This window comes from Castor canadensis, chromosome 15, assembly GCF_047511655.1.
Source record: "Castor canadensis chromosome 15, mCasCan1.hap1v2, whole genome shotgun sequence".
In the NCBI taxonomy this organism is placed as follows: Eukaryota; Metazoa; Chordata; class Mammalia; order Rodentia; family Castoridae; genus Castor; species Castor canadensis.
In genome coordinates, this window is record NC_133400.1 from 28,697,411 (window position 1) to 28,717,899 (window position 20,489).

The 20,489-nt window shown below is 41.9% G+C and overlaps 1 protein-coding gene across 3 annotated transcripts in view; it reads right to left on the reverse strand.

The window, feature by feature from the left end:
- Nup93 (nucleoporin 93) overlaps nucleotides 1-20,489 on the reverse strand; it is a 112,465-nt gene that overhangs the window by 2,530 nt on the left and 89,446 nt on the right. For all 3 annotated transcript variants that reach the window (XM_074055968.1, XM_074055969.1, XM_074055970.1), the window contains 15 exons: nucleotides 17,861-17,950; nucleotides 16,393-16,532; nucleotides 12,087-12,219; nucleotides 10,564-10,721; nucleotides 8,843-9,008; nucleotides 8,362-8,455; nucleotides 7,440-7,631; nucleotides 6,654-6,780; nucleotides 6,483-6,555; nucleotides 6,149-6,193; nucleotides 4,327-4,443; nucleotides 3,487-3,605; nucleotides 2,668-2,785; nucleotides 1,931-2,014; nucleotides 520-648 (listed from right to left, as the gene is read on the reverse strand). In XM_074055968.1, coding sequence (XP_073912069.1) covers nucleotides 520-648; nucleotides 1,931-2,014; nucleotides 2,668-2,785; nucleotides 3,487-3,605; nucleotides 4,327-4,443; nucleotides 6,149-6,193; nucleotides 6,483-6,555; nucleotides 6,654-6,780; nucleotides 7,440-7,631; nucleotides 8,362-8,455; nucleotides 8,843-9,008; nucleotides 10,564-10,721; nucleotides 12,087-12,219; nucleotides 16,393-16,532; nucleotides 17,861-17,950 — 1,785 coding nt within the window. The remainder of the gene's footprint in view (nucleotides 1-519; nucleotides 649-1,930; nucleotides 2,015-2,667; nucleotides 2,786-3,486; nucleotides 3,606-4,326; nucleotides 4,444-6,148; nucleotides 6,194-6,482; nucleotides 6,556-6,653; nucleotides 6,781-7,439; nucleotides 7,632-8,361; nucleotides 8,456-8,842; nucleotides 9,009-10,563; nucleotides 10,722-12,086; nucleotides 12,220-16,392; nucleotides 16,533-17,860; nucleotides 17,951-20,489) is intronic.

Below are 20,489 nucleotides of genomic sequence, written 5' to 3' on the forward strand. Positions count from 1 at the left end.
CCACTTGGTGGGCCAACAGGGCAAGTAAGTTGCTTCCCAATTCTGGGCTTCAGGTTCTTCAGCTGTTAAGATGGGGATAATACCACTCTCTTAGTCACCTCCCTAGGGTCACTGTGAGGCTCAGAAGAGAGAAACAAGTATTTCCGTCAAATTAATGTGCTGATCAAAAATAAAGTATGGTTTTGATGAAAGTGTTCACTGATAAGTTGGAACTCACAGGGTAACCTATATTTTAAAATGAGCAGAAAATTCTTATGAACCATCTACCAATGGTTTGGTTTTAAAAATCTGTTTGATTTTTAAAAGGTGACATTTGCAGACTTAGCACATCTTTTTCTTTTTTTAGCTTGAAAAAAGCTGCAATCTGATTTGTTTGATTTCCTCAGGAAGCTTCCTGGTATAAGAATTACCCAGGTGCCAGCTCCTAAGGGAAAACAGCAGTTTAGGGTCATGCAGTCTCGTAAGAGGGCAATGGATTCCAAACCAGAAAGGTGTTTCTCATGAACGCTGGGATCTTACAGAGTCGCGGTCCTCGATGACTCGCTGGGGTCTGGATACAGAGGATGGACTTGTCCCCTTAAGCCTCTTAAACTGTGTGAATAAGATGTTCATGGTGGCGAGAAGCACTTCTGAGAGGTTATGCCTAATCTACACAGAGAGAAACACACAGAGTAAGGAAAGGAGTCCTCGGGCCACCAATTGCCTGGTCACACCACATCCCACAGCTGTCAATGGAGAGCTGCACAGTCACCAAAAAGGGGCTGATGGCACTTTAATGTCAAGTGTGATCATGACCTTGCTGCTCAGAAGATCAGTTGGTCACTTTCACTGCTCTCTTCTTCATGTTCCTCTTAGCAGCTGTGGCAAGCCAAAAAAGGATGCTGACAACATCTGGTAAATATGTAGCTTGGGCTGGCTAGCAGAGTGATGACCAACAAGCATCTGGACTTGAGTATCAGTAGGTAATGGTGCATACCAGTCCTCCACACTCCCCACCAGTCCCCACTGCCTCAGACCCACTTAACTGTTTCCACTGGCCTGCAAGGCCCCAGAGTCCTTGGGAAGGACTATGGGGCAGACCCTGGTATACTACACATTAGCCCATGCTGCAATGATGTGTATAGGGGAAGGTAAAAATAACAAAGGAACAAGTAGCTAAGGGTAGAATGCACAGTGAGTGTGAAGGGAAGGTTGGCATGGGGTAAGACTTCTGGACTACATCTCCCACAGCAGCCACACCCTCCTCAGGTGCAGAAACTGACCTTCTTTCTCTAAAACAGAATGTGTTTTCATAAAAGGCATTTGCTTAGGCATTAGGAACTGTTCTAAATCGAAATGCCATCAATGACATCCCAGAGCCAAGCAGCTGGCTCTAAAGTCTATTATCCGTGCTATATAGAAAAGTCTTACCTGGCTGCATCTGGGAATGACTAAGGGAGGTACAGGCCACAGCCCCTAACAAGAAAAGCAGAATCTTGGGGGGCAGGGCCTGGACACAAAAAATTTTTTAAAGCTCTTCTAGCAAATCTAGTGTGCAGCCCAGTTGAGCATCCCTGGACTAGATGGTAGCAAAATGCTTGGAGCTTTGCCAAGAGACAGCGGCTCTGGAGCACATGGGTGATATATTAGTCCAGGGTCACAGCACTTGCACTTTGGATAAAACTCAGGGAAAAGAAGGATGGCAGTAAATCATAGGCATGCTTTATGCATGGACATATTAAAGAAGATCAGTTAAACATTAAAACAAGTGACAATAAAAGAAACCTCACAGGAAAGCCAAAATAGCTGAAATTGGACCCATCCTGGAAAACTGACTCTGGATGGTTACCATAGCTGGAACTCTTAAAGTTATTAGTTATGTTCAAACAAAAGCATTCAATTCTGAATGTGGAGAAAACAGAATTTCGTAACGAGGAAGAAAAGGACTCACTTCATCACTGAAGTTTCTGAAGGCAGCCACTCTTTCTTCTACACTTTCCTGATTCAGAGGCACCAGCTTTAAGCGATCAATTATCTGTTGAAAACAAAAAAACCCACCAGCAGCCCCATATGACACAGCATCATAGTCATTTCATCTCCCTAAAGATAACAGTCCACATATAATACGGTTCAAAAAGCTCCCTCTCACCTTTTTTCCCTAGCCTTGGGTCTTGTTGTGTATGCTAGTCAAGTACTCTACCACTGAGCTATACCTTAACCCTTGGGTTTTTGAGACAGGGTCTCCCTATGTAGCCCAGGATGGCTTCGAACTCTCAATCCTCCTGCCTCAGCCCCTCCAAGTGCTGGGATTACAGGTATGTATCACCATACCAGGCTAAAAGGGCTCCTTAATAAAGAAATGTTATTCCCTGCTTTGTACACACAAAAGCTTTGATTCTAACTTACTGCCTAACTTGATCCTTATCTTCATTTTGTGGCACAATTTTAAAATTCAGAGATCTCAAATTATTTTGAGAAACCTCTGTTTCCAGATTAAAGGGGAAAGGAATAGAAAAAAAGAAAAGGAAAAAAAAAAGCAACATAGAAATTCCCAGGATCAAACTTGTCTTCTTCACTTAACAGGTGGACTGGTGACATTTCTTTTGTTTTAAACGAATCCCATGAAGTGTTCTGAATCTTCAAGGGCATACATTAACTTGCACTTCAAATATCCCTCCTGAAACTTACATCAAAGGCTCTGTCAATATGGCCACTATGATACTCGTCAAAAAAGGTGATCAAGTCCAAGAGAAGATAGAACGTAGAGTCCACAAATTTATTCGCACTGATTCCCTGAGCTCTGTACCTGAAAGACAAAAATGGGAGTGGGTGAGAGGGGAGCAAAGGTCAATGAAATTCTGTGTAATCCGTAACTGGATGATACCAGTTACAACGCATCAAAATCTCTTGAGCTCTCTGGATGAGGGGAATTAAGGAGTAGAAAATAGTATTTATTCTGAAATGACAAAGTATTGACAGTGGATTTGGTATAACTTCACCTATATGTACTTTGTATGAAGCACTGTTTTCTAGCCTTGACCACCATCTTGGCAGTCAAATCTCCAGTAAGGTCCTCATGGGCAAAAAGCTCAAGGACTAATGTGAGGGACTGTTTGCTAAATGGAGATATGTCATTTGCCTAAGAATGTTCTTTTGAGTTACCCCAGAAGAATATCCTAAACCCAGTATTCTCTGGACCATTTAATTGGGGGTATCTATAAAGGGTGCAAAACATTAACATCCTTTGCCTGAGTTTGGGAGTTAAATGGAGTAAGGCTAAATAACTGAGTGAACTCATTGAGGAGGAAAGCATATTCTGTAACACTGGCTGTGACACCCATTCATCTATCACTGTGTTCCTAAATGCCTGGGGTAGATGAGTTAGTAGAATCACTTTAAAAACCACTTGCTATTACCAATAAAGCCAAATATGCACTGGAGTGTGCACAGTGGCTTGGTACTGGCACCAGCACTTCAGGGCTCCACTGAGCCAGCTCCAGGCCTTACCGTTCGGCAATGGAGAGTGCCATGTTCTTCAGTCTCTCCTTATTGGACTGAGGGGCACTGATCTGTGGGACAACAGGGCTCAGCAGTTTGTTCATCAGCTCCAATACCTTGTCAGCATTCTGTTCAAGTTTTTGAAATTAAGGAAATAGTCAACAACTGGAAAAATTAATAACCAAAACAAAAGAGGGTACTTTCTGGGGTGATAGATGGAAGTATTCTGTATCTTGATGTGGGTGGTTATACATACATACCTACAGAAAATTCATCCACTGTATACTTACTATGTGTACAATTTTCTAAATCCTAATTATACCTCAAAGTATTTTTTAAATTTAAGAAAACATGAAGTATAGCCTTTTTGTATACTCTTCTCTAATAAAAGGAGGAATATAATCTTTTCTAGCTCATCTAAATCATCAGTCACCCTATGTTCTTAGGTAGAAATAGTTATTCAGGTTGTAAACAGGCACCAGCTGTGGCATCATTCTCTGACACACACTATGCTCCAGTGTGTGGGGTGGGGGGGAGGGGTAAGAGGGCTTCTCACCAGCAGCTTCACCATCAAAATGTGATGGATGCTTATTCTGCTACCGAGTGAGAGGACAGTATAAGGCCCGTGGGATAATGTTGCTCGTTTGGTCAGATATACCTTATGGGCAGAAATAATTCTGTAAAATGGGAACGTAGCCCTGACTATACCAAAAACTGCCTAAGTGCTAGGAGAAAATGCTTCAGCCGGGAGAGTGCTTCAACAACGGCAATGTCAGAATGTTTGTGCACTTAATGCCAAAAGCCTGACAGATCTATTAAGTGCAAAAGAAGGAAAGGGGCACATTTTACCTTGGCAAGGTCATAAAGCTTTGCTGCATCTTCGAACAGTCCTTTATTTTCTGCCACGGAAGCAACTTTGTTGATAATAGGCTTTGTGTCACTAGTAAACTTATCTATGACTCCAGGCTGACAAGACAAAGTATGGAGGGGTAAAAAGAGAGAGACAGAACTATTATTTTAAACAAACAGAAGCAACTAGGATACAAAAAATACTTTAACTGAAAATGCTTGCTCTGAGCAATGTATCTATTTCACCTACTAGATTCTGGCTTTCTTATAGATGTAAGGTCCTATTAAAACTATGGAAAGAGATGGAGAAAACAACACATGAAGGGGCAGACTCAGTGGAAACACAGGAGTCAACAATAAGACAATTCTGTTTTCCATTTTCCCAAAATGACCCAGAGAGTAACTGAAATTATCAGTGATTTAAAATTTGCTGAGGAGTAGAAACTAGGTAGAAAAGTCATGAGGTTTAGAGAAAATATTTCAAAGGTTTTGGATTTGCTTTCTAAGACAGATGGTAAAAGAAATCCAGTGCTGAAAAAACACATGGCAAATGGTATAAGGACATTTTAAGAGAAATCATCATCACCACTCAACGACAAGCAAATGGTCAGGAGAGTATGAGTGAGCCCTCAGGAACTGGGGAAGAGTGAAAATGGCCACTCCGATTCTCCTTCAGCTGAACTTGCAGGACTGGCCCATGCTGGGGTGACCTACCCTGCTACTTGCGAGGCACTAGATCAGCAAAAATCATGGGTTTGTAGGTCAGAAGGACTGGTTCAAATTTCAGCTGTGTGATCTTGAGGAAAATAGCCTCTCTTACCTCCATTTCCTCATTTGGAAAACATAGATAATTACAGTTCCCACCTTCTTGGGTGATTGTGGTGACTAAATAAGAATCTACATGCAAAGTGCTGAGCACAGTGCCTGGCAACGGCAGTCCCACTAAGCAAACACCATCAGAAGCAGCACCATCAGGGTTCTCTTGTGACCTCAATGGGGTGAGCTCATCTTGAGATGGCTGGCTCAAGCCACACATTTTTACAAAGAAGGAAAGTAAGTCCCTGAGGGGCAAGTGACTTTCTCAAGGCTTCAGGGAGAGGCAGGGTCAAGAATGGTCTCTGATAATAGGGCCTCTGCCCTTCTGCTATGATACCCAATGGGTACAATAAGTTGCAGAGGAACTGCTAAGGCTCCCAAGAGCAGCTGCATATTCTGGGTCAGTGTGGGGTTCTGAGCTCTCAGAAATTGCCTTTTGATGGAGGTTAAGTGCACTTGTAACTTTTCCATCTGGGCAGAGCAGGTGCAGTAATCAATTTATTTTTCCTCATGTTTTCTGAGCTCCCCCCACCCCACCGCCCCCAAAAGAGCAGAAATGTAGCCTCCTCCTCAACTCAAAAAAATGGCAAGTATGAATAGATGAGAATTCTGAACATAATAAGATAAATCTATCTAATCAAAAACGTAACAAATTTTAAGGAACCATAAATTACAGGGCATCATTTGTGCCTATAATTTTCATTCCTTCTCTCCCTGAGACAGGGTCTTGTTATGCAGCCCAGGTGGGCCTAGAATTTGCAAGATCCTCCTGCCTCAGTCTTCTGAGTGCTGGGATTACAGAGGTACACCACTACAATTGGCTTGTTCTGTTTTTTAAACTAAGCAACTCCATCCAGTTTTGCATCATTAGTGCTTCAAATCCTAAAATGTAATGATATTCTTTTTAACAGTTATAAATTCCTAACTAAAAAACTAAGACTTTTATTCTTTCTCTTGTGGTGCTAGGGATCAAACTAACATTTCTTTAAGAGTATATTTAACCCACCTTTCTACTTCCATCATTTTCTAGTTTCCCAAGAATCATATCAAACTGTGAAGGAAAAAAAAAGTTTACTCAGTTTACAGAATGAGGATATCAACATGATATACAATTCTTCAAAGACAAAAGGCGGAAAGAAAATGGGGCAGAAAAGAGAAGTCTAACACAAACTAGGAAAAAGTAAGTTTGAAATCAGTATTTTCACTGTTAAAAATCATAGAAAACTCCATTCCCCTGTTCCAACCATGTTCACCATGACCACACTGAAAGAAGCATGCACGTCACATCAGTGTAAGAACACGTATTGAAAACTAAAGCAGGGGACAGGAAACCAACCTACCTCTCGACTTTCTATTACAAGCTCACTCACACAGCGCAGAAACATGTTTTCTCCTTGGCTGTCTTTCTCATCCCTGTGAAAGGACGAGAGCAATTCGGTTTCTCCTCTGGACTCAAGGTGTCTAACAGTTACTGCAAACTACCTGAGTGAAGTGTGAAAAGCACACTTTACCTGAGGAAGTGAAAGTACTGGAGGGCCTCTCTTGGGTCCGTGGACTCAAATTTCCGTGTGTACAGCATGAGTAGCCGCACAAAATTCAGCCGTCGCATGCAGGGAGGGTCACCAGGCTCATGGCTGACTGCATACGGGAACAGAAAGGGTCACAATCACACAGCCCTCTGACCTGTGCAACCCAAGACTGTAGACGGTGAGCCCAAAGGACCAGCAGCAACTCTTCTGACAGTCCAGCCTATGAGTCCCATCCAAGCTCTGATCAGTCCTCTTACCCCCCTGGTTTGCTATTCTTTCCATGGACAAAGTAAAAGAGCCCTTGTAGTAAATGTAGTATGCTGGTCTTTCAGTGAAAAGATTATATAAGTAACAATTATGGCTGGTGCTTTGGGGTGATTTTGCTGACCTACTAAGGAACCCACAGATATTCATCCACATTTTCTTGGCTCCCCCACCCATGCAGGTAGCACATAAAACAGCTGGTTGAGGTTTCCAAAGTCATTAAAGCCAGAGCCCTAAAGGGAACCAGATTCATAACTCTCAGGACTGCTTTGTCTGGCCACAGTAGCACTTTGTACAGCACTTTGTCTCTTAAGGGAATACTAATGGAGGGAAAAAAGCAAGGCCCTTAAAATGCTAATCATCCAAAAAGCTCAAATGTCTACAATCCTCTAAAATGATTGGCACCATCTGCCAGATCCTTTGGGGTTGAGATTCTGCGGTCACTGTCACCAATGGGGAGATGTGCTATGGTCACCTCACTGCAACCAAGGCATGAATACTCACGGAGCTGAGCACTTTGTCCCGAGGATTTTAACAGCAGCTTTAGCTCGAACAGCACCAGAGCCACATGGACAGCATGGCAGCGCAGTCGCTCCATGCGGAAGAGAAAGGCAATGGCAGCCTCAAACTGTGCAGTTAGGAACAGCACTTGGAAGTAGAGGAAGGGCTGCTGGTTCACTGTAAAATGGGACTCACCTGGAGGAGAGGATGAATAAAACCCACTCAGAAGGAAGCTGCCAATGGTAGTGTGACCCCACGTAGTAGCCCAGTGTCTACTGGCCTTGCTGGGTGGGAAAAAAAGCACCAGCATCAGCTAGAATTAATGGAGGGGTGCTGGATGCAGCGAACTGCCATGTGAAATGTGACTTGGTTCCTCCACCTTCTCTAGACCTAAGAAGAGGACTTTGGCAGGCAGGGATAGTGTTGTAAAACTAAACTGTCTGCATTAGATAGGAAAGAAACAGTTAAGGATCTTAAGACAAACCAAAAAGTGATGGTTTATCTCCAATGCTCTGGTAAAAGTTACTCAATATTCACAGAAATCTGGACTCAACAACTACTGAACACTAACTGGAATGATCCTTTTCTCTCCAGAACTGTTAAACAAATATGAGAGGAAAAGAAGAAAAGATAATTCTCTTTTGCGCTCAGATGTGGTCATACGCAAGAGCTACTAGAAAGCAATAGCTAAGTCCATTGTATGCCCCTCCATGAGCAAATGCTTACCAGAGCAGTTTGGAGAATTAGAAAAAAGTTTACTATTTATAACCATAAGTCATTTACATTTCTTTAGGCACATGCCCTCTTCTTGATTTGACATGGTTAAAATTTAACAAAGCTCATGGATGAAGGACTTTCCCAGAGGAAAACCATGTGGCTGCTTTAAGTGGACAGGAGGAGAGAAGGTGATTGTCGAGGATCTTACCATAGTCTTCCAGCAGCTGTTTCTGGAACTGTGCAAGGGTGAGCCTGTCTTGTGGGGAGTTGGTGCCATCATCATCAAAACACACTTGGTTCAACTAAATCCCCAAAAGAAACACATGCATGAGTGCAAACATCATCCTGAGCCATTGAGCTGAAGCTGCCCAGCAGCCATGCTCAATGCTGTGAGCTGGAGGCTATGTGAACAAGGCAATGGTTACTGGGCTTGGGGGCATGGCTCAGTGGTAGAATGCTTGTCTAGCATGCACAAGGCCTTGGATTCCATCCCCAGCACTGCAAATAAAGAAGACTGTGGTTATTAGCTGGAATTACAAAACAAAAAATGGGGCCAATAGACAAGAAATCCACTGGCCCTGGCACTGATCATCCTACTACCTTTTATACATGAAGCAGGTAAAATCTGTGCGGAGAACCTGAGCAAAAGGAAGGGTAAAGCCCTACTCAGCAAGGGAAACCATGCTTACCTTCAGCCACAGGTAGTCCTCAGTTTTGTCTGCCACTTCACTCTGGTTGTCAGTGATGTCACATCTGCCAATGATACAGTACACAGCCCGCTTGTAGGGGTCTGTGTTGTTCCGGAGGGCTCTGCGGTAGTGAAGCCTGAGCTTGTTTTCAGTAGCTGGGGATAATCTAAAGACATAAGAGAACAGACAGATACACAACACTCAGTAAAGATGATCAAGGGTAAGTGAAAGCACCTGCCTAACAGTCAGGAAACTTCCTTCAGCTGGGAATACACCATCTGCCTACACTGCCACTTTACCTCACTTGCAACTAACAGCACTTGTGTCCCTTTGCCTGTTAGCTCTTTCTAACCCTCAGAACTCCTCAGGCAGGCCAGAAATGCCGGGGACTAGTATTTCACTCCACCTCAGCAGCCCTCAAGCAGTGAGGCACAGGAGTGAGTCCTTCTCTTAATTTTCTTGCCCTTATTCATGTGGAGTCACTTTCCAAATAAGCTCCCTTCATTCAAACCTTTGCCTCAGGGTCTGGGGTGTAGATGCTGCGATATTAACCCCACTTTATTTATTTATGTGGTGTTGGGGATTGAACTTTGGGCCTCATACTCTATGCAATCACTCTTATTATTAAGCTACACCCCCAGCCCTACTTTATAATGAGTAACGGGCATAATTGCTCACACCTGTAATCCTAGCTACTTGGGAGGCAGATATTGGGAGGATCCTGGTCTGAGGCCAGTCCCAGGCAAAAGCATTAGACCTTACCTAAAGCAAAAAAGGGCTGAATCAAGTGGTAGAGCACCTGCCTAGCAAGTGTGAACCCCTGTTATCACCACAAAACAACAACAAAAGCTATAATACGAGCAAGACAAGGGTTTGTGTTTGAGATAATCTCTTGACGTGGCATTACTAATGTCAAGAAAAGTATCCTTCATTTTTCATGGATACAACTGGAGCACGCACCACTATTTTTTCAACATAAACACACATACAAACTGGGATTGAATATGAACTTGTGTCCAATTACATAAGCAAAATCCAGAGAAAACCTCATTTATCAGCCCCTTAATGTAAGAGAACTTAAAAAAGAAAAGCTTCGTAAATTAATTCAATTTATATTTCAAGGGTTGGTGGAGCAGCTCAAGTGTCAGAGTGACTGCTTACCAAGTGTGAGGCCCTGAGTTCAAACCTCACTACTGCAAAAACCAACCAACCAAATAATGTTGTATTTCAAGATGACAAACTTTTTTTTCTAGGCGGTACTGGGGTTTGATCTGAGAGCCTAGGCTTGTTAGGCAGGTGCTCTACCACTTGAACTAGAACCCCAGTCCAAGATTACTAATGCTAATTCTAATCTTTTGAGCTACGAAGTGTGACAACACATTTCTACCTCAGGCTGAACAAAGGAGCACTTGTTTTTAATGAGTAAAGTAAGTGTGACACAAAAATCCCAATTTACATAAATCATCCCTGATGTACCCAGTCCTGTAAACCATGCAAGGTTTACATGGGCCCAAGCATGGTCCCTTGCTTACTGGAACAGAAAGACTCTCAAAACACAAATAGATGAGTGCACTTCTGGGTGCCATGTTAGAATGGGGCTCTCCTTTAATGTTTTCATTTCTAAGCTCCTTTTTTCAGAATGTGCAGGGAAAAAGAACAATGGAGGCCACCCCCTCAATTCCATATGGCTTCTTCTGGGTGGGTCACCTCACTCACCGTACCTTCTGTCCTTGCTGTTCATGTACTCCTGGAACCAGGTTTTAAACTCCCCCAGCTGGTGCTGAGCTCGACTGACCACCTGTGATGCGGCAAGCAGGTCCCCACAACGCATGCAGTAGTAAATTAATGCCCAGACAGGATGGCCTTCCACCTCTCCGTCCTAAAAGAGAAATTACAAATACTCAAAATAAGCCAACAAAAGCTAACCAACTGCTTTCTGATGTGCTAGCTAAGTCCCTGTCCTTGTACCAAATAACTTAATTCCTACAACAACCTTGTAAGGTTAAGAACCACTAACAGCCTTCTCCTCCCCATTTCGCAAAGAAACTGAGGTATGGGAAGTTCACTAATTTGTCCAGGTTAAGCTGGAAAGTGAGTGTGGCTCTAGAGTTTTTCCTTCAAAGTGCATATAGCCCACCTGATCTAAAACCGGCCTTTCGTGTTATCCATGAAATCCAGCAGCTGGTCATAACCAAGTGACATTCTTCTGTGGTAACTTTTAGATGTGCATTTCTATGACCCCACAAAGCAAAAGCTAAAGATGAGGCTGACCAATAAGAGGCTATGGTTATCTACCTTGAGTTTATAAAATTAACTACTACTAATAGGTAACTAATCATTCATCCCTCAGTCACTCAAACACTGCCAGGCGCTGCTAGGCACCAAGGATCCGAGGCAGCTCTTCCCTACTCCTCCAGTACTACAGCTGGTCTATCCTAATCTGGTCTTGTTACATATCTGTGCAGCAGACCTGTGCCTATCCTTCTCCCTGTTTCCCCAACTCCTCCAGAAATGGACATCAGATCTCCTTTCTTGGTCCTTTCATCTTTCCCCCAGGACTCCTCCTAAAACCGAAATCACATAGTGTCTCTGCCCACTCAAAAGTCTTTGAGCTGATCAAGTCCAGTTCAAAGTGCTTTGCCTGACTTTTAAGGTCTTCGACAGCTGCCCCTCACTGAACCTTACTACATACTAGATACTCTAGGTACTCTGCTACTTCCACACATTTGTTCGTGCTCTCTCCTCCTGGAATAATGTTCCCAAGGCCTCAGTGGGTGTTTCCCTATTCTTCAAGAGCAAGTATGATCCTTTAGGAAGCCAGCCTTCACCCTTGGTACAAAGCTCCAGTTTAGCACCTTGCACACTGCATGAAAATCAACTGTAAAATAATCCCCACAGCTAATTAGTGAGCTGGAAAGAAGGGCCACATGTTAGAAGTCATATCCAACTCCATTCTTACAGATGTTTTGTCACAAACCTCAGACATCACCCCTGACTCTGCCTCTCACACCCAAATGCAAGTTCCTCAGCAAGTCCTCGAGGCCTGAGTTTCAAAACATGTCAGGACCTCCTGCTGTCCCCTTCCCTGCCTCCATCCTGGACTCCTGCACAACTGATCTGCGAAGCGCCTCCTGCTCCTTACCCCTCTGGTCTCTTTTCCACAGAGAACTTCCTGTTAACTGAGAACACCTAGGAGCAACTGCTCTGGAGGTGTGACTAACCACACAGAAAAAGTTGCCAGTACCTGAAGTCCAGGTAAGGGAGCTGGAAGTTTAATGTTCAGGAAACTTCGAACCAGTTGGTAAGTCCCAGGCACACCACCCAGCTGGGCCTGATGCAAATTTCCAAAGACAGTCACAAGGGTGTAGTTCTTATAACTAGGAAAATTTAAAAAGAAAAATGGGGGAGGTTGAAAACACACATATCCATGGCATTAGACTGTGAAACTCTGCAGGGCAGGGCCTAGAGGTTAACACTAAAACAGAAGCAGCAGCAGGACATGCTTAATGGAAAAAAAATCTACATTATTTATCATTATAAAGATTTCTTATCACTGTGGATCCTCAAAAGATTTCCTGGAGGAACACAATTGTGGACTTGAAATGCTTTAAGGGATGAAATGTAGAATAATCGCTCTACCTTACAGCCTAATGCTCTAGTGGGTTCTTTTTAAACTTTTTGCTTAAAAAATTCAAACCTATAAAAAGCTGAGGTAACAGTTCAATGAATGCCCATACATCCTTTACCTAGATTCAGCAATTATTAACATTTGTGTGTGTTTCCCCTCTCTATACACACACACACACACACACACACACACACACATCCCCCTGAATCATTTGAAAGTGTTACAGGAATCAGGAGCTACCTCACCTATAAATACTTCATTATGTCACTTTTAAGAACTATATTTTCCTATCTACCATTATGATACCAGGAAATTTAACAATAACAAACTATTAGCATTTAAGATATATCTCATCTTCTCTATACTTTGTTTTCTTTTCAAATCCAGAATCCAATTCAGGAAATACATGACAACTAATTTCATGCTGCCTTAATTTTGTTTAATCTAGGGTAGTAGAACTATTTTTTCCCCCTTTCATGACACTGGCTTCTTTTTTTTTTTTTTGGTAGGACTGGGGTCTTGAACTTAGGTCTTCACATTTACAAAGCAGGCACTCTACCGCTTGAGCCACACCTCCAGTCCCTTTTGCTCCGGTTATCTGGAGATGGAGTCTCATGAATTGTTTGCTTGGGCTGGCCTTGAATCTCAATTCTCCTTATTTTAGCCTCCCAAGCAGCTAGGATTACAGGTATGAGCCACTGGCACCCAGTTGACACTGGAATTTTTAAGGAACCCAGGCCAGGGCTGGGGATATGGCTCAGTGGTAGAGTACTTGCCTAGAGGCAAGGCCCTTGGCTCAATCCCTGACACTACAAGAAAAAACAAAACAAAAAGAACCTAGGCCAGACATATTGTATAATGTCCCACAAGTTAGACCATTTCCTCATGATTCAACTCAGGCTCAACTTTTTTGTCAATAATCCTAGAGTTTCACTGAATAACTCTTCCCACTGAATCTCACAATGAGACTCTTATTGGTAACCATTAATTTGACTCATTTGGTTACCAGGTGTTGTCCACCAGATCGTTCCATTATAATTTAATATTACTCCACTTGTATACAATAAATAATCTGAGAGGTAATGCTTGAAAAGTCACATAGCTATTCTGTTCACCAACAATCTTTCACCCTATAGTTTTAGTCTTCAGGGATGGTCCTTACTGAACTAATTATTACATTGGTGTTTGCAAAATGATTATTTCTGTCACTCCCTCTTCGTTTATTTGCTAACATGATTCTTAAAATCTTCTGTAATGTTTTTAAATGCCTCCATGCTAATAGTAAATGGTCCAAGTTACAGATATCCAAATATGTGGTTAATATAATAAAGAACTTTTGAGTTTGTTCTTGCCCAAAACAGATTGCTCAAAATGTCAAGTGTCCCATAAGCACAAAGCTACTCAACACCAAGTTAAATACAATGAGAGAGAGAGAGAGAGAGAGAGAGAGAGAGAGACTGAGATTCTAAAGTTCAATTACAGAAACATTTAATGGGATTAGGTGAGGTTAAGAGAAATGACACTGATGAGGAATTAAGAATCAAGTTATAATGTAAAACTATATATTGGGGTTAAGGACATGGTTCAAGTGGTAGAGCACCTGCCTAGCAAGCACAAGGCCCTGAGCTCAAGCCCCAATATCCCCCATACTTATGTATTATATACCTTTGGAGCATAACTGTGCAAACAATAAAATCAAACAAATTACTTATACATGCAGGGACTAGGGGTGTGGCTCAAGTGGTAGAGCACCTTCCTAGCAAGTGCAAGGCCCTTAATTCAAACCCCAGGATTCCTGGGAAAAAAAGGGGGGGAGGAGACATAACAAAATAAATAGGAGCCTCCTGATATAAGGAATAGGGGGCCACCCTTCTTTTTGCAGGTCTTTTTTGGCATCTTCCAAAATTCCTATAAGAGGCATGTATTACTTTCATAATGAAAATGAAACACAACTTAAGAAATGTAATGAACTCCACATCGCTGGAAGTGTTTAAAAGCACAGCAACAAGAGAATAAACAGCCCGAAAGCAACCAGAACAGATGTCCACTACGATCTCTTTCAACATGAATTAAGGCAATTCATCTGCTGGCAAGGGCTGAAGCTGAAGTAGCAGCCTAAATTCCTTCTGGACTAAGAAATATATCTTGCTTCTAACTGTGAAATATGGCAGGGAAGAGACAGACCAATCCTGTATTTTCTCAATATTTTTGGCTTTCTATATAAAAATTTATTTTGGGACTGGGTATACTTTGCTATCTGGTATATAACATCACTTGAAATATTACACACACACACACACACACACACACACACACACACACACACACACACATTGCCAGCAGAATAGAATCAATAAAAATACTTTAACATACTACGTGCTGTTATTCTAAGGTACTCCATTTACCATAAGGTGATAATAAATCCTTAAAAAGGATGCCATGAGAGATTGATACACTAGAGTGATAATGAAAATAAGGTTATAATAATTATGGGTAGGAAACTCCAAAACAGCACCAAGAAGTCCTATTAAGGGAATTAATGGAACAAGAAAAATCTTAAACTAAATGAAATGAATTATAAACTAATAAGTAATAAAATGGGATAGCTTATCAGAGATATAAAACAAAAGATTGAAGTCCAGTATGATTGGTGAAGTCAAGCACCAACATTTAATATTAGGTTTACTGAAGAAAAAGCATCAGTAGTACTCTTATACCCATTACAAAAATTCCTTAAGGTTCTTATATGATCTAAGAAATTCTGGTTCACATTTTGTGTGACCTACAATGAATAAATATTATTATATAACATTAGGTTCTTCATGGTTGAAGAACAATATATCCAAAACTTAATCACACAAAGAAAGTAGCCAAACCCTGATGAATTATGCCTACGCTTGAGGAATAAAAAACCATTTGAATAAAAAAAATAAAAAATATGAAAAAAAAAACATTTGGAGTCTCAGTTTTCTCTTAAAAATGGGGGCCAGTGAGTGTATGTTGGATGATGTTCATTTCATGTGGCTACTGTATAATTAATACAGTATTTGTTACAAAAACCTACTCTTTGCTATACTAAGTCTGAATTACCCAGTTACAAGGAAATCTTATGACTTCCCAGTCAACTATTATTTTGTTGACAAAGAGCAACCACACTACAAAGCTGATGGCAGGTGCTGAGGCTCACTGGAAAAGTGTTGCAGCTTTTTCTTCTCAAGCCAGCAGAGAGAGGCTCAGCACCCTGTCTCTAAAAGAAAGAAGTTTGTTGCACACATGACAACCCCTGCTGGCCCATTTAGAGCTGGAAGGAGTGTTCTCAGGGAGGGATAAATGGCACAGGCCTTACTAATGAAGGGAACAATAGTTAGGGCACAAGGGCACAGCCACAAACTCCTTAGTAACCAACTCTGATTAGCGAGAAGGTGGCAAAAAAGTGCAGGCACAAAACACAGGCATTAGCAGCTGAGAAAGACTCTTGTCTCATAAGGATTAACTGAATAGAGCCAAAAGGAAAGTAAGGTTAAAGAGGCCTTCCTAATTCTTTAAGGTGGTAATATTTCTGGGAGTAAAGATTAAAAGCTTTGAGAAAACAGAAGAGCCTAAGGAGTAATGGCTGAACCATATTAGGAAACAGGATTATGACCTAATGCATTATAGCCTAATATTCATGATGTCATCATATTAAGGGACAGAGAACATAGAAAGAAAAAGAGAAATCTAACAGTGCTCCCACTTTCCATGTGTGATTTGATACCAGACCTGGTAAGGAGTGTTTCTGAGAACAGGATTATTTCTCAGTCTTAATCAATCTGTTTAAATTACACCAGTGACAGCATACTCAGTGCTACGACTACTTAAGATGAAGAAACAGCTGACTTCAGGGGACATGAAAGCCAGTCCCACTGTGCAATTGCTATCTTACCTCTGCTCAAGGTATCCCAAGGCCTGCCTGACAAACTCCATGCGCACTTCCACACTGCTGCGGCTCTTCAGGGCATCAGTTGCTGGTGCCAACAACACATCTGTCATTTGTTTTACCATGGTCCACATGTCAGAAATGCTCTGCACATAAATGAGACTGCATGTGACAAAGCTGCAGGGCTGGAACATTTATTTGGTTCTTAAGAGTATTCTGACCTCAACATCAGACAGGATGAGGTGAACGTCTTCTGTCTGAAACCTCCCCCAGGCTCAAACTCAGTGCAGAAATGTCCTGCCAACCCCCAGAGGTCGATCCACCTCTGGGGATCTACCTCCCACCTGCCCTGAGTTGGGTTTCAGATCAATTACCATTCCAGGCTTGATATAACCAGTTACATAATTAAATATAAAAGTAACAAGAACACTAAATCTCAGTGGGTTACCCCTTAAGAGATGGCAAAAACATTTATAATTGTCCAGAGCTCTAGGAGTATAAACTCAAGTGCTGCATTTCAGTCCTTACAAGGTTATTTGAGTTTCTTAAGCTTAAAATAAGAAGTGTAACCTAAATAATATAAGTTTTGTCCTCCCAGAGACTCTCCAGGGCTGCTGCTCTTACCCCATTTTGTGAGAGTCACAACCTCCCATTTTCCTTCCCACTCACTCCCTTCAAAAGTGCCTCCTGGGAAGGAGCAGCATTCTTTCCTTTGTGTTACCCCACACAGCAGGCCCCCTCTCTGGACTCCTCTTGGCTGACAATTTCTCCTTAAAAATGTGTCCCCTGAGCATTGGCAATATTCTAAAGAAGACAGCACCAACTGGAGAAACACAGTTTTCACATTTGTTTTTCCAAAACAAAACAGAAAACCTGTTTATGAGGTCTCCCTCAAAAATTAAAGTGTATTCAGCCAAACGTGGCTTGTTCTAGGTGATGGGGTAATTGATGAACTCTTACTTTCTTCTGTGGATCTGTTTGAATTGCCTTATATTTTATTATCTAAGAAAAGTTAGATGTACTTTTGAAAAAAACAAAAACAAAACAAAAAACCTGCATGTGGGTGCTTGCTCCCCAATATCCTTCCCTTCTTTTACCCTCCTAGCTATCTACTGCTTCCTGTTCTCTCTACCTTCCTCCTGGCTATCTACTGCTTCCTGTTCTCTCTACCTTCCTCCTGGCTATCTACTACTTCCTGTTCTCTCTACCTTCCTCCTAGCTATCTACTACTTCCTGTTCTTCCTCCCCAGAGGTAATGGAGGGAGAATAAAAATTGGCATATCAAGTTCTAGGGGATTGCACAAACCACATCACTTCTGTAATTCAGCTCTCCACAAGGAACTCTGCTGGTTTTGAGGAATAGTTAACATTTTATTCCACAGAAGAGAATGTCTCTTCAGTGCATTTCAGCCAACTCAGCAAGCTGCTAATCCCATCTAAACACCAAATCCATGTTTCCACAGGGGTTAGCTACCTTATCATCCAGCTCTGCCACAGAAGCACACAGGTCCACAAGATTAGGCTGCAGGTGTCCGTTTACAATCTTCTCATTATAGATGTATATCTGAAATGATGGAAAGCAAAGTAAATGGTACAATTTCTATTTTCACTTCAAGACCTCCTGAAGCAGTTCTGAAGCCAGCAGTCAGTAGAAGCTTCTGCCAACTTTCTCTTCCTCAAAGTGGCTAAGCCATTTAGAGGGCAGCTCTCCAGCTCCGTGGGCAATACACCAAAGCTAACTGCTACCCCAGCCTTTCAAACACCTGAAGAACAAGAACAAGGTGGTCCTGAAAGAGGAATGCCAAAGGCAGAGAGCAAAGAGGAAGCTGGCAAGATAAGCCAATGGAGGGCTGGGTGCTGGTGGTTCACTCCTGCTGTAATCCTGGCTACTCAGAATGCAGAGATCAGAAGAATCATGGTATCTTAATATCAGACCACAAACTCTAAAGTTGATACAGGAAAGAGTAGGAAATACTCTGGAGTTTGTAGGTATAGGTAAGAACTTTCTCAACGAAACCCCAGCAGCACAGCAACTAAGAGATAGCATAGATAAATGGGACCTCATAAAACTAAAAAGCTTCTGTTCATCAAAAGAAATGGTCTCTAAACTGAAGAGAACACCCACAGAGTGGGAGAAAATATTTGCCAACTATACATCAGACAAAGGACTGATAACCAGAATATATAGGAACTTAAAAAACTAAATTCTCCCAAAACTAATGAACCAATAAAGAAATGGGCAAGTGAATTAAACAGAACTTTCTCAAAAGAAGAAATTCAAATGGCCAAAAAACACATGAAAAAATGCTCACCATCTCTAGCAATAAAAGAAATGCAAATTAAAACCACGCTAAGATTTCACCTCACCCCTATTAGAATAGCCATCATCAGCAACACCACCAACAACAGGGGTTGGCGAGGATGCAGGGAAAAAGGAACCCTCCTACACTGTTGGTGGGAATGTAAACTAGTACAACCACTCTGGAAAAAAATTTGGAGGCTACTTAAAAAGCTAGACATTGATCTACCATTTGATCCAGCAATACCACTCTTGGGGATATACCCAAAAGACTGTGACACAGGTTACTCCAGAGGCACCTGCACACCCATGTTTATTGCGGCACTTTTCACAATAGCCAAGTTATGGAAACAGCCAAGATGCCCCACCACTGACGAATGGGTTAAGAAAATGTGGTATCTATACACAATGGAATTTTATGCAGCCATGAAGAACGAAATGTTATCATTCGCTGGTAAATGGATGGAATTGGAGAACATCATTCTGAGTGAGGTTAGCCTGGCCCAAAACACCAAAAATCACATGTTCTCCCTCATATGTGGACATTAGATCAAGGGCAAACACATCAATGGGATTGGACTTTGAGCACGATAAAAGCAAGAGCACACAAGGGAGGGGTAAGGATAGGTAAGACACCTAAAAAACTAGCTAGAATTTGTTGCCCTTAACGCAGAGAAACAAAAGCAGATACCTTAAAAGCAACTAAGGCCAATAGGAAAAGGGGACCAGGAACTAGAGAAAAGGTTAGATCAAAAAGAATTAACCTAGAAGGTAACACCCACACACAGGAAATCAATGTGAGTCAATGCCCTGTATAGCTATCCTTATCTCAACCAGCAAAAACCCTTGTTCCTTCCTATTATTGCTTATACTCTCTCTACAACAAAATTAGAAATAAGGGCAAAATAGTTTCTGCTGGGTATTGAGGGGGTGGGGGGGAGAGAGGGGACAGAGTGGGTGGTAAGGGAGGGGGTGGGGGCAGGGGGGAGAAATGACCCAAGCCTTGTATGCACATATGAATAATTAAATTAAAAAAAAAAAAAAAAAAAAAAAGAAGAATCATGGTTTGAAACCAGCCTGGACAAATACTTCCAGACCCTACCTTGAAAAAAAAAATCCATCACCAAAAAAAAGGGCTGGTAGAGTGACTCAAGATAGGCCGAGTTCAAACCCCAGTACTGCCAAAAAAAAAAAAAAAAAGACAATGGAGGGGTTTCAGGTGCTGCCTCCTAAGAACCATGCCAAAATCTAGCAAAATTCAGGCCAAAGGACTAAATGGCCCCAGGTCCAGGGCTCATGGATTGAATAAGGGATGTCAGGTCATACCTCTCCTTCATATATGTTAGAATAGCAGCTTGTACTCATCTGGAATATCCAATTCTCCTGGGGGGGGGAGAGGGAGGGATGGAGGGATGGAGGGAGGGAGGAAGGAAAGGAAGAAAGAAGGAAGGTGTGATGCTACTTTGGATTTTGTTTTTTAAGTACTAAAGTAATGATGGTTAAAAACTAGAGTTCTTTTGTGGAAGACTTCACTTTGTATCTGAAATCCTTGCTGTACTAAGGACTGACTAGAGCATGGAAGTTAGACAAATCATTTCACCCCACTGAACCTGAGTTTCTTCTATTCTAAATGGAGAGTGGTTATGTCATTTAGCTTCCAGGGCTATTATACAGATTGACTAAAATGGTTTTAAACCATAAAGCACTGCTTATTTACTCAACGAGTGTTTCTCAGGAGCCTCCTTTTGCAAGGTGCTGTTTTCAACATAGGACATAAAGATTCATTCTCCACTGAAAGGGAGAA